Genomic DNA, 25,000 nt, shown 5'->3' with positions numbered 1-25,000 from the left:
GTTTTGGGTGTTTTGAGTGTGTTTAGGGTGTTTTGAGTGTTTTGAGTGTGTTTAGGGTGTTTTGAGTGTGTCTTGAGTAAGTTTAGGGTGTTTTGAGTGTGTTTAGGGTGTTTTGAGTGTGTTTAGGGTGTTTTGACTGTGTTTAGGGTGTTTTGAGTGTGTTTAGGGTGTTTTGAGTGTGTTTAGGGTGTTTTGAGTGTGTAAGAATGTACTTCTTAAACGACTCGTAATCACTCACTCTCTCTCTCTCACTCTCTCTCTCTCTCTCTCACCTGTTCATCGTTCTCATCAGCAAAGGTTATGGCAGTCAACTTGTAAGCAGCTGAACATAAATACTCATTCACTAAGAAATTTAACATTCTCCTCTCGTGGGGCGCAGGGCTGGATCTCTCGCCCCGCCCCGCCCCCACCTCCCTGGCCCCCACCCAGGCCGGGGCGGGGCAAGGCTGGGACGGGGGCTGCTGTTGTGGTCGTGGGAAGGCGTTGCTCTGTTGAAAGATTTTGGGGTTTTTAGTGTAAGTATCCATCAAGGTTGTTTTGAGTGTGTTTTGGGTGTTTTGAGTGTGTTTTGGGTGTTTTGAGTGTGTTTTGGGTGTTTTGAGTGTGTTTTGGGTGTTTTGAGTGTGTTTTGGGTGTTTTGAGTGTGTTTTGGGTGTTTTGAGTGTGTTTTGGGTGTTTTGAGTGTGTTTTGGGTGTTTTGAGTGTGTTTTGGGTGTTTTGAGTGTGTTTTGGGTGTTTTGAGTGTGTTTTGGGTGTTTTGAGTGTGTTTTGGGTGTTTTGAGTGTGTTTTGAGTGTGTTTTGAGTGTGTTTTGGGTGTTTTGAGTGTGTTTTGAGTGTTTTGGGTGTTTTGAGTGTGTTTTGGGTGTTTTGAGTGTGTTTTGGGTGTTTTGAGTGTGTTTTGGGTGTTTTGAGTGTGTTTTGGGTGTTTTGAGTGTGTTTTGGGTGTTTTGAGTGTGTTTTGGGTGTTTTGAGTGTGTTTTGGGTGTTTTGGGTGTTTTAAGTGTGTTTTGAGTGTTTATGGTGTTTTGAGTGTGTTTAGGGTGTTTTGAGTGTGTTTTGGTGTGTGTTTTGGGTGTTTTGAGTGTGTTTTGGGTGTTTTGAGTGTGTTTTGGGTGTTTTGAGTGTGTTTTGGGTGTTTGGGTGTTTTGAGTGTATCATAAAGTATCTTGAGTGTGTTTTGCGGGTATGGAGTTTTTGAGTGTCTTTTGGGGTGTTTTGGAATGTTTTGAGTCTTGGCGTGTGTTTTTGGGCGTTTGAGTGTGTTGTGGAGTGTTTTTAGATTAGAATGCGTTGAGGGGAGGTTTTGAGTGTGTTATGGGGTGTTTTGAGTGTGTTTTGGGGTGTTTGAGTATGTTAAGGGGTGTTTGAGAGTCATGGGGCATTTTGTGTGCGTTATCGGGTGTTTTGAGTGTGTTTTGGGATGTTTGAGTGTGTTAGGGGGTGTTTTGGGCTGTTTTGAGTATGTAAAGGGATGTTTGAATGTTTTGGGGTGTTTTGAGTGTGCTTTGTGGTGTTTTGAGTGTGTTATGGAGTGTTTCAGTGTGTTATAAGATATCTGAGTGTGTTTTGGGTGTTTGAGTGTGTTATGGGGTGTTTTGAGTGTGTTATGGAGTGTTTGAGTGTGTTATAAGATATCTGAGTGTGTTTTGGGTGTTTGAGTGTGTTATGGGGTGTTTTGAGTGTGTTATGGGGTGTTTTGAGTGTGTTATGGGGTGTTTTGAGTATGTTTTGAGGTGTTTTGATTGTGTTTTAGGGTGTTTGAGTGTTTTATGGAGTGTTTTGAGTGTGTTATGGGATGTTTTGAGTGTGTTTTGGGGTGTTTTGAGTGTGTTTTGGGTGTTTTGAGTGTGTTTGGGTGTGTTTTGAGTGGTTTGGGTGTTTTGATTGTGTTTTAGGGTGTTTGGGTGTTTTGAGTGTTTTTGGGTGTTTTGAGTGTGTTTTGAGGGTGTTTTGAGTGTGTGTGTTTCAGTGTGTTTTGGGTGTTTTGAGTGTGTTTGGGGTGTTTTGAGTGTGTTTGGGTGTGTTTTGAGTGCCTTTGGGTGTCTTGGTTTGAATGTTTTGTGTGTGTCTTGTGTGTGTGTGTGTGTGTGATTACTGGGTGTTTGACTACTACTACTCTCACCATCCTCGCTTAGACGACCCCAATCTAAGGAGTCTAGGGTGGTCTGGCTGGACGACCGCACTGTTGGGGAGGAGAAGGAGGGGTGGGGTGTTAGCTGCAGGGTCTAGGATGGGCTGGAAGGGGCTGGGAAGGGCTGGGAAGGGGCTACAAGGACATGGAACTATTTTAAAAGGGGTTAAGTTAGGTTAGGTTGGGTTGGGAGACTGTTATGGATACTAGAAGGGGCTGGAAGGGGCTGAGAGGGGTCTGGAAGGGTCTAGGAGGGGCTGAAAGGGCTGGGAAGGGGCTGGAAAGATGCTGGAAGGGGTTTAAAAGACGTTTGATGTGGTTATGTTAGATCAGGTTTGTTTAGTGTGGGGTCTGAGTGGGTCTGAGTGGGTCTGGGTGGGTCTGAGTGGGTATGGGTGGGTATGGGTGAGTCTGAGTGGGTCTGAGTGGGTCTGAGTGGGTATGGGTGGGTCTGAGTGGGTCTGAGTGGGTATGGGTGGGTCTGAGTGGGTCTGGCTGGGTCTGAGTGGGTCTGAGTGTGTCTGGGTGGGTCTGGGTGCATCTGGGTGGGTCTGAGTGGGTCTGAGTGGGTCTGGGTGGGTCTGAGTGGGTCTGAGTGGGTCTGTGTGGGTCTGAGTGGGTCTGGCTGGGTCTGAGTGGGTCTGGGTGGGTCTGGGTGGGTCTGAGTGGGTCTGGGTGGGTCTGAGTGGGTCTGGGTGGGTCTGAGTGGGTCTGGGTGGATCTGAGTGGGTCTGAGTGGGTTTGGGTGCATCTGGGTGGATCTGAGTGGGTCTAAGTGGGTCTGGGTGGGTCTGAATGGGTCTGGGTGGGTCTGAGTGGGTCTGGGTGGATCTGAGTGGGTCTGAGTGGGTTTGGGTGCATCTGGGTGGATCTGAGTGGGTCTAAGTGGGTCTGGGTGGGTCTGGGTGGATCTGAGTGGGTCTAAGTGGGTCTGGGTGGGTCTGAATGGGTCTGGGTGGGTTTGAGTGGGTCTGGGTGGATCTGAGTGGGTCTGAGTGGGTTTGGGTGCATCTGGGTGGATCTGAGTGGGTCTAAGTGGGTCTGGGTGGGTCTGAATGGGTCTGGGTGGGTCTGAGTGGGTCTGGGTGGGTCTGAGTGGGTCTGAGTGGGTCTGAGTGGGTCTGGGTAGGTCTGAGTGGGTCTGAGTGAGTCTGAGTGAGTCTGAGTGGGTTTGGGTGCATCTGGGTGGATCTGAGTGGGTCTGAGTGGGTCTGGGTGGGTCTGAGTGGGTATGGGTCGGTCTGAGTGGGTCTAGCTGGACAGAACAGGGGCAGAAGAGGATGTGGGGTGTTAGCTGCAGGATCTAGGAGGGGCTGGAAGGGGCTGGAAGGGGCTGGAAGGGGTTGAGAAGGGGTTTGGTGTGTTTGTTAGTGTGGGTTTAGATGAATCTGCCTATAGAAATGATAATAACACCCCAAAATGACCTCAAATACCCCAAAATGACCTCAAAACACCCCAAAACACCACCAAAATGACCCCAAACACCTTTAAACCACCCCAAAACACCCCACGGAATAGGGAAACACATCATGCTACTGAGGGGGTTAAAATTTGAGGTTAAGTTAGGTTAGGCACACTCTGGAACTCCCTGCCTGCTTCTGTGTTTCCATCTTCCTACCTCTTCCCTTCTTTCAACCTCTCTGCCTGCTAACTGGTACACCTTTCCTTGCTAACTAATCACCACAAGACATTTCTACCTTCTCTACAGCCACCTCTCATCTCTAAATAGTGTACCAGTTCCCAAGGCTATGCTATTCAGTGCTGGTCTTCTCTGTAGATGCGTATAGACATGTCACATATTGGTGGTGGTTAGGTTAGGTTAGGTTAGACGTCACATATTGGTGGTGGTCATGCTAACTCTTCCATAGCAGTCTTCACTATTGTAACCCCTTCAGTACTGGGACATATTTTTTACCTGGAGTTTTGTGTACCGTTAGACCATTTTATTGACATTAGCAAGGGTGTATGGAGGGCAGAAGATTAATGGCCACAGTCTTCACTAATTTAACCCCTTCAGTACTGGGACACATTTTTACCTGGAGTTTTGTGTACCATTAGACCATTTTATTGACATTAGCAAGGGTGTATGGAGGGCAGAAGATTAATGGCCACAGTCTTCACTATTTTAATTGAGTTTTGTGCACCATTAGACCATTTTATTGACATTAGCAAGGGTGTATGGAGGGCAGAAGATTAATGGCCACAGTCTTCACTATTTTAATTGAGTTTTGTGCACCATTAGACCATTTTATTGACATTAGCAAGGGTGTATGGAGGGCAGAAGATTAATGGCCACAGTCTTCACTATTTTAATTGAGTTTTGTGTACCATTAGACCATTTTATTGACATTAGCAAGGGTGTATGGAGGGCAGAAGATTAATGGCCACAGTCTTCACTATTTTAATTGAGTTTTGTGCACCATTAGACCATTTTATTGACATTAGCAAGGGTGTATGGAGGGCAGAAGATTAATGGCCACAGTCTTCACCATTTTAATTGAGTTTTGTGCACCATTAGACCATTTTATTGACATTAGCAAGGGTGTATGGAGGGCAGAAGATTAATGGCCACAGTCTTCACTATTTTAATTGAGTTTTGTGCACCATTAGACCATTTTATTGACATTAGCAAGGGTGTATGGAGGGCAGAAGATTAATGGCCACAGTCTTCACCATTTTAATCCCCCACATGAGTTTGTGAAGCTGTAGAAAGTCACCAAATAGTCACCACAAGGAATAGGGAAACACGTCACACTACTGAAGGGGTTAAGGGAGGGAGGCGTCAACACATTAGTCCCTCACTTACGGCTAACCCTTTCCTTATCTTCCAGGGAGCCATGACTCAAATGGGCATCTAATTTTTCTTTTTTTATGGTTTGTTAATCTTAGCTGGCCTTCTCTCCTTTCAAAACACCCCAGAAACACCCCAGAAACACCCCAGAAACACCCCAAAACACCCTAAACCATCCTAAAAACATCCCAAAATGACTGCAAAATCCCCAAAACCCAACAAAAACACTCCCAACATCCCCAAATGACCCCAAACACCCTTAAACCACCCCAAAATGACCCCAAACACTTAAAATGACCACAAACACCCTTAAAACACCCTAAACACCCCAAAATGACCCCAAACACTTAAAAATGACCACAAACACCCTTAAAACACCCCAAAACACCCCAAACACACTTAAAACACCCCAAAATGACCCCAAACACTTAAAATGACCACAAACACCCTTAAACACCCCAAACACCCCCCCAAACACCTTAAACACCCCAAAACTGACCCAAACACTTAAATTCCAAACATCCTTAAAACACCCAAATGACCCTTAAACACCCAAAATGACCCCAAACACCCTTAAAACACCCTTAAACACCCCAAAATGACCCCAAACACCCTTAAACACCCCAAATGACCACAAACCCCAAACAGACTTAAACACCCCAAACACCCCAAACACCAAATGATTACAAACAACCTTAAACCACCCCTTAAACACCCCAAATTACCCCAAACACTCTTAAAACACCCCAAAATGACCACAAACACTTAAAGACCCCAAAATGACAAACAGACTTAAAACACCCCAAACAGACTTAAACACCCCAAATGACCCCAAACACCCTTAAACCAACCCCAAACACCCCAAATGACCCCAAACACCCTTAAACACCCCAATTTGACCCCAAACACAAAAAAATGATCCCAAACACCCTAAAACACCCCAAACACCCTTAAACAAACACCCCAACACTAAAACACCCTTAAACCACCCCAAACACCAATATAACCCCAAACACCCTGAAACCACCCCACCCCAAACACCCTAAACACCCCATCCCCAAATAACCCCAAATGACCCCAAACACCCTAAACACCCTTAAACCACCACAAAACACCCCCAAATAATGCCAAAACACCTCAAAACACCCCAAAATGACCCCAAACACCCTTAAACCACTCCACGATACTATTAAGAGAGGGTAGGATCGATGGGAGATGACTGGAGATGAGTTGGAAGGCCGGGAGATTAGTGGAGATGAGATGGGGGACGGGAGATTAGTGGAGGTGACTTGAGAGGGACAGAAGGCTAGTGGAGATGACAGAGGGAGAGCTGAGAGGGTGTAGCATGGATGGGAGATGACTGGAGATGAGTTGGAAGGCCGGGAGATTAGTGGAGATGAGATGGGGGACGGGAGATTAGTGGAGGTGACTTGAGAGGGACAGAAGGCTAGTGGAGATGACAGAGGGAGAGCTGAGAGGGTGTAGCATGGATGGGAGATTAGTGGAGATGAGTTGGAGGCCGGGAGATTAGTGGAGATGAGATGGGAGGCCGGGAGATTAGTGGAGATGAGATGATCCACTGAGTCGCCACATTGCTAGCCAAGTTAGGACAGTTAGCTTTAGTTAGGAGCATTTAGTTGAGTTAGGTAAAGCTGGCAGTCAAGTTAGGACAGTTTTGCTTTAGTTAGGAGCATTTAGTTGTGTTAGGTAAAGCTGGCAGCCAAGTTAGGACAGTTAGCTTTAGTTAGGAGCATTTAGTTGTGTTAGGTAAAGCTGGCAGTGAAGTTAGGACAGTTTTGCTTTAGTTAGGAGCCTTTAATTGGGTTAGATAAAGTTAAGAAATAAGGTAACAACTTTATATTAATTTCCTAGCACTGGCAGCCAAGTTAGGACAGTTAGCTTTAGTTAGGAGCATTTAATTGGGTTAGGTAAAGCTGGCAGTGAAGTTAGGACAGTTTTGCTTTAGTTAGGAGCCTTTAACTGGGTTGGGTGAAGTTAATTTGTGTTGAGGAAGGCGTGACAGGGGTGTGTGTCGCCTCTTATAGGTTAGGTTAGGATCGGTTAAGGTTAGGAATGTTAGGTTAGGTTAGGTTAAGTTCAAAATTAAGGTTAGGAATGTTAGGTTAAATCAAAAGTTAATAATCCAGTTTAGTTTGGTTGGACTGGGTTAGGTTAGGTATTATTGAAGTTAGGAATGAGTTAGCTTAAGTTAGGATTAGAAATAGGCCACTTTCACACCAAGATGGCAAGTGGCAGGTGGCAGGTGATGAGTGGCAGGTGGTGTTAGACGTAGGTAGTGCGTTGCCATGTGTCTGGGTGTGCAGGATGGCATGATGGGGTGAGGAGGGTGCTGTTGCTCTGGTTGGCACTGCAGTCACCCGCACCAGAAGGAAGGGAAGCAGTTCTGGCTACACCCGAATCTTACAAAAGGCTGTTCTGTTTCTTCCATAAATAGCTAAACACACTCTCTCTCTCTCTCTCACTCTCTCTCTCTCTCTAAGTGTTTATGTAGCCTCTAATCTGCCTAGTGTCTTGAAAACTAATGAACAAGTGCCATACATCAAAAAAGTCTTCTTATTATTGCATATTTTGTTATTGAAATTAAAAAAAGTACCATTATATGTTTTGAAGTGAAGGTTACATTAAAATCTTGCATCACAGTCCAGGTGGAAAGTCACACATTCTAAAATACCAGGCAGGTTCAATTCCAGATGTTCATTTTGACGTGGCTTGCTGCTTGCCACGTGCCACCTTGATGTGTACGCTGCCTTAGGACTGGGTTAAGCTGGGTTAGGTTAGGTTATAGGTTAGGTTAGGTTAGGTTAGGTTAGGTTAGGTTAGGATTAAGTTAGTGTTATGAAATAGACAAGTTAAATACAGGTTAGGTTAGGTTAGGTTAGGTTAAGGTTAGGTTAGGTTAGGTTAGTGTTATGGACAAGTTAGATTAGGTTAGGTTAGGTTAAGGTTAGGTTAGGTTAGGTTAGGTTAGGTTAGGTTAGGTTAGTGTTATGAATAGGTTAAATACAGGTTAGGTTAGGTTAGGTTAGGTTAAGCTGGGTTAGGTTAGGTTAGGTTAGGTTAGGTTAGTACAGATTAATTAGCAGTGGTAGCCAACCATAAGGAACAGGGGGGGGAGGTTAGGTCATCTCCACTCATCTTCCACTCTGCGAATTCTCCCTCTCTCATTTGCATTAGTCTCCCACTCCTCCCCTCTCACCTCCACTTATCTCCCTTTCATCTCCACTAGCCTTCCACCCTTCTCCTCTCACCTCCTTTACCCCCAGCTCATCTCCACTAGTCTCCCATCCCCCATAGTCATCTCCACTAGTCTTCCAGCCCAAAAAGTCATCTCTCCCTGTCATCTCCACTAGCCTCCTGCCCCTACCCTCTCATCTCCACTAATCTCCCAGTCCCCCCAGTCATCTCCACTAATTTCCCACCTCTCTCCCTGTCATCTCCACTAGCCTCCTGCCCCTACCCTCTCATCTCCACTAATCTCCCAGTCCCTAGTCATCTCCACTAATTTCCCACCTCTCTCCCTGTCATCTCCACTAATCTTCCAGCCCCCCAACTGATCTCCACTAGCCTCCTGCCCCTACCTCTCATCTCCACTAATCTCCCAGTCCCTAGTCATCTCCACTAATCTTCCAGCCCCCAACTGATCTCCACTAGTCACCTGCCCCTACCCTCTCATCTCCACTAATCTCCCAGTCCCCCAGTCATCTCCACTAATCTCCCAGTCCCCCCAGTCATCTCCACTAATCTCCCAGTCATCTCCACTAATCTTCCAGCCCCCCAACTGATCTCCACTAGTCTCCTGCCCCTACCCTTTCATCTCCACTAATCTCCCAGTCCCCCAGTCATCTCCACTAATTTCCCACCTCTCTCCCTGTCATCTCCACTAGCCTTCCATCCCTTGCCAGTCATCTCCACTAATCTCCCAGTCCCCCAGTCATCTCCACTAATCTCCCAGTCCCCCAAGTCATCTCCACTAATTTCCCAGTCCCCCCAGTCATCTCCACTAATCTTCCAGCCCCCCAACTGATCTCCACTATTCTCCTGCCCCTACCCCCTCATCTCCCAGTCCCCCCAGTCATCTCCACTAATTTCCCACCTCTCTCCCTGTCATCTCCACTAACCTCCTGCCCCTACCCCCCTCATCTCCACTAATCTCCCAGTCCCCTAGTCATCTCCACTAATTTCCCACCTCTCTCCCTGTCATCTCCACTAGCCTCCTGCCCCTACCCTCTCATCTCCACTAATCTCCCAGTCCCCCAGTCATCTCCACTAATTTCCCACCTCTCTCCCTGTCATCTCCACTAATCTTCCAGCCCCCCAACTGATCTCCACTAGCCTCCTGCCCCTACCCTCTCATCTCCACTAATCTCCCAGTCCCCTAGTCATCTCCACTAATTTCCCACCTCTCTCCCTGTCATCTCCACTAATCTTCCAGCCCCCCAACTGATCTCCACTAGCCTCCTGCCCCTACCCTCTCATCTCCACTAATCTCCCAGTCCCCCAGTCATCTCCACTAATCTTCCAGCCCCCCAACTGATCTCCACTAGGTTCCTGCCCCTACCCTCTCATCTCCACTAATCTCCCAGTCCCCCTAGTCATCTCCACTAATCTCCCAGTCCCCCCAGTCATCTCCACTAATCTTCCAGCCCCCAACTGATCTCCACTATTCTCCTGCCCCTACCCTCTCATCTCCACTAATCTCCCAGTCCCCCAGTCATCTCCCAGTCTCCCCAGTCATCTCCACTAATCTTCCAGCCCCCCAACTGATCTCCACTAGTCTCCTACCCCTACCCCCCTCATCTCCACTAATCTCCCAGTCCCCTAGTCATCTCCACTAATTTCCCACCTCTCTCCCTGTCATCTCCACTAGCCTTCCATCCCTTGCCAGTCATCTCCACTAATCTCCCAGTCCCCCAGTCATCTCCACTAATCTCCCAGTCCCCAAGTCATCTCCACTAATTTCCCAGTCCCCAGTCATCTCCACTAATCTTCCAGCCCCCAACTGATCTCCACTATTCTCCTGCCCCTACCCTCATCTCCCAGTCCCCCAGTCATCTCCACTAATTTCCCACCTCTCCCTGTCATCTCCACTAACCTCCTGCCCCTACCCCCTCATCTCCACTAATCTCCCAGTCCCTAGTCATCTCCACTAATTTCCCACCTCTCTCCTGTCATCTCCACTAGCCTCCTGCCCCTACCCTCTCATCTCCACTAATCTCCCAGTCCCCAGTCATCTCCACTAATTTCCCACCTCTCTCCCTGTCATCTCCACTAATCTTCCAGCCCCCCAACTGATCTCCACTAGCCTCCTGCCCCTACCCTCTCATCTCCACTAATCTCCCAGTCCCCAGTCATCTCCACTAATTTCCCACCTCTCTCCCTGTCATCTCCACTAATCTTCCAGCCCCCCAACTGATCTCCACTAGCCTCCTGCCCCTACCCTCTCATCTCCACTAATCTCCCAGTCCCCCAGTCATCTCCACTAATCTTCCAGCCCCCCAACTGATCTCCACTAGGTTCCTGCCCCTACCCTCTCATCTCCACTAATCTCCCAGTCCCCCTAGTCATCTCCACTAATCTCCCAGTCCCCCCAGTCATCTCCACTAATCTTCCAGCCCCCCAACTGATCTCCACTATTCTCCTGCCCCTACCCTCTCATCTCCACTAATCTCCCAGTCCCCAGTCATCTCCCAGTCTCCCCAGTCATCTCCACTAATCTTCCAGCCCCCCAACTGATCTCCACTAGTCTCCTGCCCCTACCCCCTCATCTCCACTAATCTCCCAGTCCCCCAGTCATCTCCACTAATTTCCCACCTCTCTCCCTGTCATCTCCACTAGCCTTCCATCCCTTGCAAGTCATCTCCACTAATCTCCTCCCCGTCTCCTGTCATCTAAGTCACAAATACATCTGCAGAGTGATATAAATGTTCTTTTTTAATTGGTAAATGTGTTAGAATGAATTTTTTGTGGAAATTTCCTTGATGTCACAATCCCTCTAACATATTCTATCAGGAACGTTGACAATCCTACAGATCTTGAGGTTAGAGAAGATATCACTCTCAAGCTTCATCTACATGTTAGGAAGATTGCTGGGAAGGCTGTGGGGGGGGAGGGGGGTATTTGTTTAATTATTGTGAAAGGTACACCGTGTAGATACTCAGAATTCATGAAGACAGTTTTACTCTCTCACATTTGTCTTATCCTGGATGTTGCTTGTGGCTTGGTTTACTGTTCCGAGGCGTTTGACCAAAAGAATCGCTGTGTTTCATTAGTCCTATTTGTCCTTGCTCAATTCAGTTTGTGTTCCATCAAAGGCAGATTGATTAGCTCAGACCTCACTATGGTACTCAGAATTCTAAAAGGTTATTGCCCCCATCTAGAACACCTGTTTGTTGTGAATGTAGTCAGGAATACTAAGGGGTCATTCTCTTAAACGGCTTGTTCTGTGTTACAATCCGGACATCAAAGGACGTTTCTTTTCTGTGAGACCGATTGATATTTGGAATCGTTTACCAGAGTGTACAGTGTCTGCCGAATCTTTTGCCGCATCTAAACACAATCTCCACACTGCCTTAGACCAGATTTTGTTTGATTTTGATTAATAATTGATACTTTTCCTGTCTATTTCCGAGATCACTAATACTTGGTTGTCGTTGCCTGGGTGTGTCCTTTTGCCGCTGCTTGTAAGTCACCAGCCGAGGAGATAATGCTACTGCCACATTTTACAGTTTTGATGGTAAATGTAAACGCCTTTTTAGTGATGCCACATTAGCCACATATACCAATTTGAAGTCTGCATTAGGAACATCTGCGGAAATTGTGGCTGCAGGCTTGACTTTATTCTAGATGCGGAAAACTCCATCTAGGTATGAATCTCCACAAGCCTCCCATCCCTAACTCATCTCCACTAGTCTTCCGCCCCTTCATTCTCACCTCCACTCATCTCCCGGTCCTCAGGTTATCTCCACTAATCTCCCGTTCATCTGACACCCTGCCAGCTCTCCTCCTGTCATCTCCACTAGCCTTCCGCCCCTTCACTCTCACCTCCACTCATCTCCCGGTCCCCAAGTTATCTCCACTAGCCTTCCGCCCCTCCCCTCTCACTTCCACTAATCTCCCGGGCCCCAAGTCATCTCCACTAATCTCCCGTTCATCTGACACCCTGCCAGCTCTCCTCCTGTCATCTCCACTAGCCTTCCGCCCCTCCCCTCTCACTTCCACTCATCTCCCGATCCCCAAGTTATCTCCACTAGCCTTCCGCCCCTCCCCTCTCACTTCCACTAATCTCCCGGCATCCAAGTCATCTCCACTAATCTCCCGTCCATCTGACACCCTGCCAGCTTTCCTCCTGTCATCTCCACTAGCCTTCCGCCCCTTCTTTCTCACCTCCACTAATCTCCCGGGCCCCCAAGTCATCTCCACTAATCTCCCGTTCATCTGACACCCTGCCAGCTCTCCTCCTGTCATCTCCACTAGCCTTCCGCCCCTCCCCTCTCACTTCCACTAATCTCCCGGGCCCCGAAGTCATCTCCACTAATCTCCCGTCCATCTGACACCCTGCCAGCTCTCCTCCTGTCATCTCCACTAGCCTTCCGCCCCTCCCCTCTCACTTCCACTCATCTCCCGGTCCCCAAGTTATCTCCACTAGCCTTCCGCTCCTCCCCTCTCACCTCCACTAATCTCCCGGGCCCCCAAGTCATCTCCACTAATCTCCCGTCCATCTGACACCCTGCCAGCTCTCCTCCTGTCATCTCCACTAGCCTTCCGCCCCTCGCCTCTCACCTCCACTAATCTCCCGGTCCCCAAGTTATCTCCATTAGCCTTCCGCCCCTCCCCTCTCACCTCCACTAATCTCCCGGGCCCTCAAGTCATCTCCACTAATCTCCCGGCCCCTAACTCATCTCCACTCATCTCCCAGGCTACTCACACAGTCCGGGGCGGGCAGGGAGGAGGAGGGCGCCTCGCTGGAACACCTGGCTTCAAAATTGCCAGGATTAGAGAAGAATTCCTTTAATGAAGTCGGCAATTCTCTTCCTCTCTCTTCCAGCTCCAGATACAACTCCAGCCCCGTCAGTAGCAGCTTCTCCCGTAGTAACTTGTCCGCCACGCCCTCCCATGTTGGCTCCGGGGGGCGTGAGGGGCGTGGTAACGTGGATATTGAAGGATTTTCCCCGTCATTGACACTACCCAGGGAAGCAGCCATCTTGGAGCTCAGTGACAGCTGGGTTATCAATATTTACTTCTGTCATTTCTGGATTTACGTTTCCAGTGAGTCTTTATTAGGTTCTGTTTGGTTTGTTTGTATTTTTGTTATTGTTTTTTTGTGTTTTTTGAGGTTTTTGCCTAATTTTGGTTGTTAATAGACGTGTAGTGAAGCCGCCAGCATGAAGCTAAGAGACCGCTGGGTTAGCAATATTTACTCCATAATTTTCTGTATTTGTGTTTCTAGTTGATTTTTTTAAGGGGTTTAGTTTATTTTTATTATATTTTTTTGTATTATTTTTTTATTTCTGCTATTGCTTTTTGCTTGGTTTGACTAATAGATGTGCATTGAAGCCTTCGTCTTGGAATTTAGAGACCTCTGGGTTATCAATATTTCTGTTTTGATGTGGTTTTGTTAATTTTGTGATAAAAGTAATAACAAATTTTATCACACTGCAGCTCGTCTTCTGAAACGCTTCTGTGCTTCACCTCCATTATTTCAAAGACTTCAAACTGGCACAAGATTTTTAACCCTAGCGACCTGGATGACCATTCTTCTCCACATTACTGCGCATTTTTACACTCTCGCACGCAATCTTCCCACAGAAAGAAACATTTGACAATTTGTGTTGGTTATGCTCAGTATAGTGTGACATGCGCTGGCAGAAGTCTTTTTTTATTTATTTATTTTTTTTTTTTATAAGTTACGGCCTATAGCGCCTGTAGGCCTACTTGCAGAGTGTGTGTGGGAAGTGGTGTTCAGCTTCCACCCATTAGTGACGCAGCCAATTTTTCTTGTAGTGTTGGGCATACTAGGGGCCATCACCACCCCAGCGCATGTTTGGTGTGAGGCAACAACACCTCCACCTGGCACCGGTGTACCCTGTGTACCGTGGTGACATGTACCTAACTCTGGACCACTCCACTAATGGCACAGCTTCAAGGCGCCACGTGCTGGGACTCAAACCTTAGCGTGGATATCTGCCCCACCACCACCACCACCACCTTATCCACTACACCACTGCTACTTCTACTACTAATACTGCTTCAAACCACTCCGCTAATGGCACAGCTTCAAGGCGCCACGTGCTGGGACTCAAACCTACGCGTGGACATCTGCCCCACCACCACCACCACCACCACCCTAGTCACTACACCACTGCTACTTCTACTACTAATACTGCTTCAAACCACTCCGCTAATGGCACAGCTTCAAGGCGGCACGTGCTGGGACTCAAACCTTAGCGTGGACGACTGCCCGACCACCACCACCACCACCACCACCTTATCCACTACACCACTGCTACTTCTACTACTAATACTGCTTCACACCACTCCACTAATGGCACAGCTTCAAGGCGCCACGTGCTGGGACTCAAACCTTAGCGTGGACATCTGCCCCACCACCACCACCACCACCACCTTGTCCACAACGCCACCGCCTCCACCGTGTGCGGCAGACGTCAGTGCTACCATTAGATTAGCGAGTGTGGGAAGTAAGACGCTTTGTACCCAATCGTCACACTTTTTGGATGAGGAAAAGTGTGCAGGAAAGTTGGCATGTCTTTGGTTGTGTTAGATGATTTGACCACGAATTTTCTGAGTGTTACTTTGAGCAGAGTTTGTGTACAGTAGGCATGCGAAGGCTGGCTTTATAATTCACCTGCCTTCATTTCATTTAGCAGGTTTGAATCACGTCCTCACAACGAGCGAGACGTGCCTGCTTCTGAGAGTGACATTTATCCACTGTGTAGTGTAGTGGATAAGGTGGTGGTGGTGGTGGTGGTGAGATCGGGCACACGTCCACTCGTCGAATCCCACCACATACCGCTTTGAAGCTGTACCATTTGTGGAGTGGTTTAAAGTTAGCTACACGTCACCATGATACCCAGGCTCTAGATGCGCTAGGCTGGTGATAAGGGTCCTGATATGCGCACCACTATAAAGAAAATTGCCCGTGCCATTAATAGGTGGAAGGTGAACACTGCCGCCGTGGTGCAGTGGAACCATGCGTGCTTTGGGGTCCGAGAGGTCTCCAAGCGCACGGGTTCGAATCCTGTGCACGGTCCGAGTGTAGGTTGGGCTTCCTCACTCGGGGCAATGGTTTCTTAGCGGGTGGGCTTTGAGATGGAAGGTGGCACAAAAAGTATCCTCTAAGCCCATACATTCCCGTGAAAAGCCCACATGGTCTAGGCCTACAGGCGCTATAGGCCATAAAAAGAAGGCACTGATGGGCGGGACACCTCAGCGAGCGTCTATGGGGATGTCGCCCCCTCCCCATCCATCTGGTGACTCCTCTCCACCACCACACACGCTGACAGAGTGTAGTGGTTTGCCTGTTGGTGGTTTGTGTGGTAAGCAAGTGGACGGACAAGGTGTGAAGGGCGTGGATAAGTAAGGAAAGGTGGATCTGAGGGTCTAGGTGGATGGGTGGAAGGGAAGGGGATAGGAGGGGATGGGGGAATGGGTGGAGGAAGGGCAGGTGGAAGGTGCGGGGGTGGAGCGAGATGAGGTCAAGGAACCACACCCTTCCCCCTCCCTCACTCTACCTATTGCAACGCCAAATAATGTACGTATCCGTAATATACGTATCCGTAATATACATATCCGTAATATTCGTATCCGTAATATACGTATCCGTAATATACGTATCCGTAATATTCGTATCCGTAATATACATATCCGTAATATTCGTATCCGTAATATACGCATCCGTAATATACGTATCCGTAATATACGTATCCGTAATATTCGCATCCGTAATATACGTATCCGTAATATACGTATCCGTAATATACATATTCGTAATATTCGTATCCGTAATATACGTATCCGTAATATACGTATCCGTAATATACGTATCCGTAATATTCGTATCCGTAATATTCGTATCCGTAATATACGTATCCGTAATATACGTATCCGTAATATTCGCATCCGTAATATACGTATCCGTAATATTCGTATCCATAATATACGTATCCGTAATATACGTATCCGTAATATTCGTATCCGTAATATACGTATCCGTAATATACGCATCCGTAATATACGTATCCGTAATATTCGTATCCGTAATATACGTATCCGTAATATTCGTATCCGTAATATTTGTATCCGTAATATTTGTATCCGTAATATTCGTATCCGTAATATTTGTATCCGTAATATTCGTATCCGTAATATTCGTATCCGTAATATACGTATCCGTAATATACGTATCCGTAATATTCGTATCCGTAATATATGTATCCGTAATACACGTATCCGTAATATTCATATCCGTAATATACGTATCCGTAATATTCGTATCCGTAATATTCGTATCCGTAATATTCGCATCCATAATATGTATCCGTAATATACGTATCCGTAATATTCGTATCCGTAATATACGTATCCGTAATATTCGTATCCGTAATATACGTATCCGTAATATTCGTATCCGTAATATTTGTATCCGTAATATACGTATCCGTAATATACGTATCCGTAATATCCGTTAAGTGAGTCATGTATAATATAGTGTTCAGAGAGAGAGAGAGAGAGAGTGTGTGTGTGTGTGTGTGTGTGTGTGTGTGTCTTCGATCTGATGGAATGAAAATAAATAAATAAATAAATAAATAAATAATGATAATAATAATAATAATAAAAAAAAAAAATAATAATAATAATAATAATAATAAATAAATAAATAATAATAATAATAATAATAATAATAATGATAATAATAATAAAGGAAGGAATTGAAATGAAATAAACGAAATAAAACAAAAAAATATTTCCCAGCAATGCTTTTTATTAAATACACAAAGAGAGAGAGAGAGAGAGAGAGAGAGAGAGAGAGAGAGAGAGAGAGAGAGAGAGAGTCACCAAACAATATATATATCACAAAAAAGCCAAACTATATACAAAACACTAAACAAAAAGACAATTGACTGATACAAAATGAAACAAAAACTAAACAATTCCTAAAAAAGAACCAACGTATCTTTTTTTTTTCTTTTTTTCATAATTCTTCAAAAAATACCCCAAAAATATTCTCCTCTCCGTAAGCAAACACGAAAAAATATGAATTGTCTCTAAACACATTAAGAAAAATACAAATCACTTTTCTTATCGTTCAAAAAAGCGAAAATATATGAATAATTGTCCTACGCATTCTCAAACTCAACATTTTATTAATTTCCTTAAAAACATTATTTTTTCATAACCTATCGTTCAAAAAAGCGAAAATATGTGAATAATTGTCCTATGCATTCTCAAACTCAACATTTTTCATAACTTATCGTTCAAAAAAGCGAAAATATATGAATAATAATAATTGTCCTACGCATTCTGAAACTCAACATTTTATCAATTTCCTAAAAACTTCACAATTCTTCATCATTTTTTCATAAATTATCGTTCAAAAAAGCGAAAATATATGAATAATTATCCTTTGCATTCTGAAACTTAACATTTTTTCAATAATATCCTAAAAACTTCACAATTCTTCATCAATTTTTCATAAATTATCGTTCAAAAAAGCGAAAATATATGAATAATTGTCCTATGCATTCTCAAACTCAACATTTTTTCAATAATATCCTAAAAACTTCACAATTTTTCATCAATTTTTCATAACCTATCGTTCAAAAGTCGTAGAAATCTGAATAATTGTACTAAATAATTTGAAACTATACATATTTCTAAAAACACTCAAATATAACTTTTTTTTTAATCAATATTCTAAAAAACACAGGACAATTTTTTTATGTATCTTTCATAATAAGCTATTTAAATATGAATAATTCTCCTATTTATTTTGAAATTCTATATATATTTCTCAAAAACTCTCAAATTTACCTTTTTTTTAATTAACTTCTTAAAAAACACACAAATATACTTTTTTTAATTAACATCTTAAAAAACTCTCAAATGTATCTTTTTAAATCAACTTCTTATAAAACTCTCAAATTTACCTTTTTTTTTTAATTAACATCTTAAAAATTTACAAATGTACTTCAAAAACCACAAGACAACTTTTTATGTATCTTTCATAATAAGCTATTTAAATATGAATAATTCTCCTATTTATTTTGAAACTCTATGAATATTTCTCAAAAACTCTCAAATTTACCTTTTTTTTTTAATTAACATCTTAAAAATTCACAAATGTACCTTTTTTTAATTAATTTCTTAAAAACTCTCAAATTTACCTTTTTTTTAATTAACATCTTAAAAAAACACACAAATGTACTTTTTTTAATTAACTTCTTATAAAACTCTCAAATTTACCTTTTTTTTTAATTAACTTCTTAAAAAAACTCAAATTTACTTTTTTTTAATTAATATCTAATAAAACTCAAATTTACCTTTTTTTAATTAACATCTTATAAATTTACAAATGTATCTTTTTTTAATTAACTTCTTAAAAACTCTCAAATTTACCTTTTTTTAATTAACATCTTAAAAAAATAACTACTTTTTTTTTTAATTAACTTCTTAAAAAACTCAAATTTACCTTTTTTTAATTAACATCTTAAAAAACTCACAAATATACTTTTTTTAATCATCTTAAAAAAAAAAACAATTTCTAAGTCATTTTCTATAACAAACCCCAGAAAAGAACCAACATACAATCTCTACAGCAAGCAAAAAAACGAGATTATTTTTGTCAATTTTTTTATCAATATTATCATTTTTTATCGCATTTTTTTAGTATATAAATTAAAATCAGTCAATTTGTCCTTTAGTAAAAAAAAACACACATTTTAATAAGAGATCTGGTTATGTCTGTGTGTGTGTGTGTCTGAGAGAGAGAGAGAGAGAGAGAGAGAGAGAGAGAGAGAGACGCACATAATAATAATAATAATAATAATAATAATAATAATAATAATAATAATAATAATAATAATAATGAAATAAAAAGAAAGAATTTACAAAGATTAAGGAAATTAATGTATTTTTCTACCATTATGTTGACTAACCTATGAAAAAGAACCATTATATTTACAAACAGTAGTAGTAGTAGTAGTAGTAGTAGTAGTAGTAGTAGTAGTTTTTTTTTTTGAAGTTTTGAGAAATGTTATGACCTGTGTGTGTGTGTGTGTGTGTGTGTGTGTGTGTGTGTGTGTGTGTGTGTGTGTGTGTGTGTGTGTGTGTGTGTGTGCGTGTGTGCGTGTAATGTAGAGTATATACAGTTATCATACTACGAGGAACCTTCACACACACACACACACACACACACACACACACACCAGTTCTAATAAGCAACAGTAAACAACACCAGTTACTATAAATGAAAGCCTTGTCAACACCTTATCACACCACCACCACCACCACCACCACCACCACCAGCTTCCCTCCATGACTAACACCGCTGGCGCCTCTACCCGCTAAAACACGGCCATAGCGCATCACCAATCACCACCACCACCACCACCACCAACACCACTACACCGCTCAGTTTGGCTTATGTGTGCACGGGTGGTGGTGGCGGTGGTGGTGGTGGTGGCGGTGGTTATAGTGATGGTGGTGGTAGTAGTAGTAATAGTAGTAGTAGTAGTAGCAGTAGTAGTAGTAGTAGTAGCGGTACACACACACACACACACACACACACACACACACACACACACACACACACACATATCACATGTTAGCTTAGTAAGTAATATCATTAATAATCATAATATCAGTGTGTGTGCGTGTGTGTGTGTGTGTGAGGGTGTGCAGGGTTGGGGTGCAGGGGGGATGTGGGGGGGGTCAGTACCGCGCAGCGCCGCGGACAAACTGTGGTGGCGGGGGTCGCGGCCTGCGCTGCTGGGGACGTCGTCAATGAGGGGCGGGGGTGCGCGGGCCATGTGGAGGGGCGCGGTGCCTCCGTTGACGGGATAGTCGAAGGTCCTGCGGGAAGCGGAGGGGTGGTGGTGGTGGTGGTGGAGGTGGGAGGGGGCCGGGGCGGAGCGGGAGGCTCCGTCCAGGGGATCAGGGCGCGCCGTGGCTCTGTCTAGGCCGGGGGACGGCGCGCCTCGGGCAGGGGGGTGTAGCTCCCAGCGGAGGAAGAGGAACAGCAGGATGAGGGGGAGGGAGAGGAGGCGCGGCGCCCCCCAAGGCTGGCGTGGGAGCGGTACCTGCGGGGCCCGCGTCCTCCCGATCCTTCCTCCTCGCCCTCGTACAGGGATCGGCGGCGGGGGTCGTGGGGTGCCTCTGGGTGCTGGGGTGGTGGGGCGCGGCGCCCTGACAGGTCGTGCATGGAGCGGGCGCGCTGGTACTGGTGTTCGCGGTCAGGGGAGCGGTGCCGCGCCCCGCGCCACTCCCTGGTGGGGCTGCGGCCCCGCACCGGGCTGTGGGTGCGGGGCGCGTGTCGGGGCGGGGGCGTGGTGTCCTCCCAGGGGGGCGGGGTGTGGGAGGGCGGTGCCCCCCAACGCTCCAGAGAGCGGAACTTTTCACGGGCGTCCTGGAACCGTTCACGTGGTGAGCTGGGCGACGCACTCCTGAGGACAGGGAAGACACACGTCACTCTCACACCACGCCACCACGCCACCACGCCACGCCAACACACACACACACACACACACACACACACACACACACACACACACACACACACACACACACACACAGTTAGTTAGTTAGTTTATTGACAAAATAAATGTGCATACACTATCACATGAAAACAAAAGATTACATTCCTTCATTTTATCCAAAAGAAAATATCCTTTCCTGACACACTGTAGAGGGAACTTCAGTAAATATCTGAAACACATCAAATATAAAGCTACACAATTCTCTGACACACACATTTTCATTGAACAAATCAATAATATTTGCAAACTGTAACATGGGACATCTGCCACGAAGGTCTTCACTTAGCGGCCACTCCACCAACACATGTCGTTCAGTCTGTATCTGAGTACCAACACACACACACACACACACACACACACACACACACACACACACACACACACACACACACACACACACACACACACTCTACCTTGGCGAGGCGTACCACTCCATGTCCCTGTCTTTGTTCTCAGACTGTGACATCAACCATAATCTTGAAAATGATTGGCGTTGACAGTCAGGTATATACACATTGCTCTTATACACCCTCCTCCCCTCCTCCTGCGGCCACGCTGCACAAGGCTTTCTTCTTCCTCTCATCCCTATTCTGTCCAACTCTCTAATGCAAGAGTTAACCAGTATGCTCAATCATTCATCCCTTTCACTGGTAAACTCTGGAACTTCCTCCCTGCATCTGTATTTCCAAATTCCTACAACTTGTCTTCTTTTAAGAGGGAGGTATCGAGGCATTTGCTCCCCTAATTCTGCCTGACGGTTTTGACACTTTTTGAACTCTTTGGAAAGCCAGCGCTCAAGTGGCCTTTTTTTTTTTTGGCCTGTACACTCAACACTGGATTAAGGTCTGTCTTATTAGTCATAATCTTTGTTGCTGTGTTTGGTGTATCTATAACAGTCTGTTTGATCTTCTCTAAGGGTTCACTATCGGCTTCTAAATACATCTCATTATACAGAAATCTCTATGGTGTGTTCTCTCGTCTGCAGAGATCATATATGTGTTGAGTGGCTGGTCAATATCTGCACTTTCTAACTCAGATCTTATCAAACTTTTTCTTCTTTTCCTCACTAGTTCTACAACACCAGAGAAAGGTCAACGTCGTGGTGCAGTGGAACCATGCGTGCTTTGGGTCCGAGGGATCTCCAAGCGCACCGGTTCGAATCCTGTCCACGGTCCGAGTGTAGGTTGGGGTTCCTCACTCGGGACTTTGAGATAGGTGGTGCCACAAAAAGTATCCCTTTAACCCAGAAACTCCCGTGAAAACCCCACATGGTATAAATAAAGAAGAAATAAATTAATTAAAATAAATAAAGAGGCAGGCTACCACTTTGAAACATACATAAATTACTACTAGTGTTTGTTCTTACTCCCAACACACGCTCCCCCTAATGCAAGAGTTAGCCAGTGCTCTCAATCCTTCACACCTTTCTCTGGCACACTGTGGACCTCCCTGCCTGCCTCTGTGTGTCCGCCTTCCTACCACTTCACTTCCTGCAAGAGGGCGGTGTCAACACATGTCCCTGTCCTTCAGCTAACTCTTCGCCTGTCCTTAAGGGAACCAACATTTGAAGCGGTCCTTTGTTTACAGTCTTGTGTTGTCCTTCGTTGCTTTCCCTCTCCATTAAAAAAATATCGCCCCTCTCTCTCTCTCTCTCTCTCTGCGCCTCACCTGTCTCTGTGGTGGTGGTGGTGATGGTGGTGGCGCGGCTGGGGGGCGGCGCGCCTGGTGGGGGCGGGGGCGTGCATCCTGATGGGGGAGAGATCCCTAGGGGGCGCAGCGGCCCGTACGGGAGACAGGTGTCTGACGGGGGGCGGCGCGCCTCGCACGGGGGACTCCACCTGGCGAGGGCGGCCTCTGGAGGGACTGGCGGGGCGGGGGCGTGGTGGTGGTGGTGGTGGGGTGCGGGTGGTGGAGGGCGGGTGGGAACGGTGGTGGGGGACAGGTAGGTGGTGGTGGTGGTGGGGGTGGTGGTGGTGGTGGGGGGTTGGGAGTTGGGGTTGGGGTCGTAGCCCAGCCAGTCATCATCGTCATCATCTGCAACGAGGAGGGGCGTCAGACACACACACACACACACACAAAAGGTAAAGTAAGGTTAGGTAAGGTTAGATCAGGTTAGATCAGGTCAGGTCAGGTAGGGTAGGGTAAGGGGGCGTAGTCACTTCTCCTACAAGCCTACAACAATTGGAGTACTGCCACATATCCTACACACAGATGGTCATATTTCCTACACAAAAACAAGTATCCGTCACATATCCTACAAATAAAATGACTACCCTCCAGGGCAAATATCCTTTAAATATAGCAGGGCAAATATCCTTTAAATATAGCAGGGCAAATATCCTTTAAATATAGCATTTTTAGGGTAACGACATATTTCCCACAGAGATACAGCATGCCTCTTACACTCAAAAATCTGTTTTGTCACATATCCTACAAGGATACAGCATATCTCCTACACACAATAATATGTTGTCACATCTCCTACATTGTGTAGGCGCACCCCGCTAGCGGGGCGCCTCTGCATTCGGCGCTTCTGGCTCAATACTCTCCTGACGATCTTGACGAGTCAACAAGTAGTTAAGTTGTTATACATCCATTCAGTGCAGTATCGTTCACTCTCAGACATCATGGCTCGACCCAGCTGTATTTTTTTTTTTTCTCCATTAGACGGGACAGAGCATTATTGTACTTCATTGCTCCTGGACCAAGCATGGCTACTACTGAGGGGAACTTCCGCTTCAATGCAGTGGTTTACAAAGACAACTCTGGATTCCGGTACCTCCGAAATATGGCAACAAACCAACACAAGCCACACATTTAACACTTTCCTCACACATCTCAATGATCTGATGACACACACAACTAAGCACATTGAACGTGTGGATGCTGGCTTGGACATCACTCGTCAGAAGAAGGAGAAGTTTGTCAGAAACATTGAGCGCAGGCAGAACTTGAAAGAACAATTACAGAATGGAACATACACATTGACCCAACACATCAATGCTGTTCCTTACACATTTGATAGCTCTGTTTCAGCATTTCACCTTCCTGGAGGCAGTGGTGATGAGAGTGGGGATGAGCATCAAGGCCCTCACAACAACGCAGCTGGTACTCAAGATGTTCCTCCTAAATTTCGGTGCAGCATCCTCCTAAGGCGAAGGGAAAGGACAGTTGTTGCTTTGGCATGCCGACACGCCTCCCTCTGTGCAGATTGCATAACTATCCTTGTACCAGCAGCACATCCTAACAACCCTGCAACATGTCCCACTTGTCGTACTGACATTCATGACAGCCTTCAGATTTACGTTTGAAATGTGCCATAGTAACGTTTCATTTTTTATATACGTATGTTTTAGTGAGAAATGAAAAAAATATTGTAATGCTTTATTTTGTATATGTAAGTTTTACTGAAAAATAAAGTGTCATTTTAATTCATGTGCCTTACAGTTTTTACAGTTTTATATACATCAATATTCTCCAGATTTTTACTTGTAGGAGGAATGACAGTATAGCTGCAGGAGTTATGCCGGATGAACCATACTGCCGTGGTACAGTGGAACCATGCGTGCTTTGGGGTCCGAGGGATCTCCAAGCGCACGGGTTCGAATCCTGTCCACGGTCTGAGTGTAGGTTGGGCTTCCTCACTCGGGGCAATGGTTTCTTAGCGGGTGGGCTTTGAGATAGGAGGTACCACAAAAAGTATCCTCTTTACCCCAGAAATTCCCGTGAAAAGCCAACATAGTATAAATAAAAAAAAATAAAATAAAAAAAGTGTCAGGCACATCTACATAACAACCTGATACCAGCGTCTTTCCTGCACCTACTGCGTGTAGATAAGGTGTATCTCTGTGGGAAATATGTCACTACTCTAAAAATTGATTAATGTGAAGATGTGTCCTGTAGGAAATGTGGCATAGGAAATGTGGCGCGGTCCCAGGTAAGGTTAGGTTAGGTTAGGTTAGGTTAGGTTAGGTTAGGTTAGGTTAGGTTAGGTTAGGTAAGGTTAGGTTAGGTAAGGTAAGGTTAGGTTAGGTTAGGTTAGGTTAGGTTAGGTTAGGTTAGGTTAGGTTAGGCAAGGTTAGGCAAGGTTAGGTAAGGTTAGGTAAAGGTTAGGTTAGGTTAGATCAGGTTAGGTTAGGTTAAGGTTAGATTAGGTTAGCTTAGGTAAGGTTAGGTTAGATCAGGTTAGGTTAGGTTAGATCAGGTTAGGTAAGGTTAGGTTAGGTTAGGTTAGGTTAGGTTAGGTTAGGTTAGGTTAGGTTAGGTTAGGTTAGGTTAGGTTAGGT

General features: G+C 45.3%; 2 protein-coding genes across 2 annotated transcripts in view; both read right to left on the bottom strand.

Annotated features, from left to right (window-relative positions):
• Window positions 1–416: 416 nt before the first annotated feature.
• LOC123501267 (RAB11-binding protein RELCH-like) lies at window positions 417–13,180 on the bottom strand (the record flags this gene model as incomplete). Its single annotated transcript, XM_045250023.1, has 2 exons — window positions 12,869–13,180; window positions 417–488 (listed from the first exon to the last, which is right to left on the bottom strand). Coding segments are annotated over exons 1-2 (348 nt in total), but the record flags the coding sequence as incomplete, so codon positions are not given.
• Window positions 13,181–19,696: 6,516 nt separating this feature from the next.
• LOC123501261 (extensin-like) overlaps window positions 19,697–25,000 on the bottom strand; it is an 18,140-nt gene continuing 12,836 nt past the window's right edge. Inside the window, 4 exon segments of the mRNA XM_045250011.1 lie at window positions 19,697–20,146; window positions 20,149–20,621; window positions 22,383–22,660; window positions 22,696–22,748. Coding sequence (XP_045105946.1) covers window positions 19,812–20,146; window positions 20,149–20,621; window positions 22,383–22,660; window positions 22,696–22,748 — 1,139 coding nt within the window. The 3' untranslated portion in view covers window positions 19,697–19,811.

The sequence above is a fragment of the Portunus trituberculatus genome, chromosome 2, assembly GCF_017591435.1.
Source record: "Portunus trituberculatus isolate SZX2019 chromosome 2, ASM1759143v1, whole genome shotgun sequence".
NCBI lineage: Eukaryota > Metazoa > Arthropoda > Malacostraca > Decapoda > Portunidae > Portunus > Portunus trituberculatus.
The sequence above is the reverse complement of the archived record's forward strand: the minus strand, read 5'-3'. Positions and strand labels throughout refer to the sequence as shown.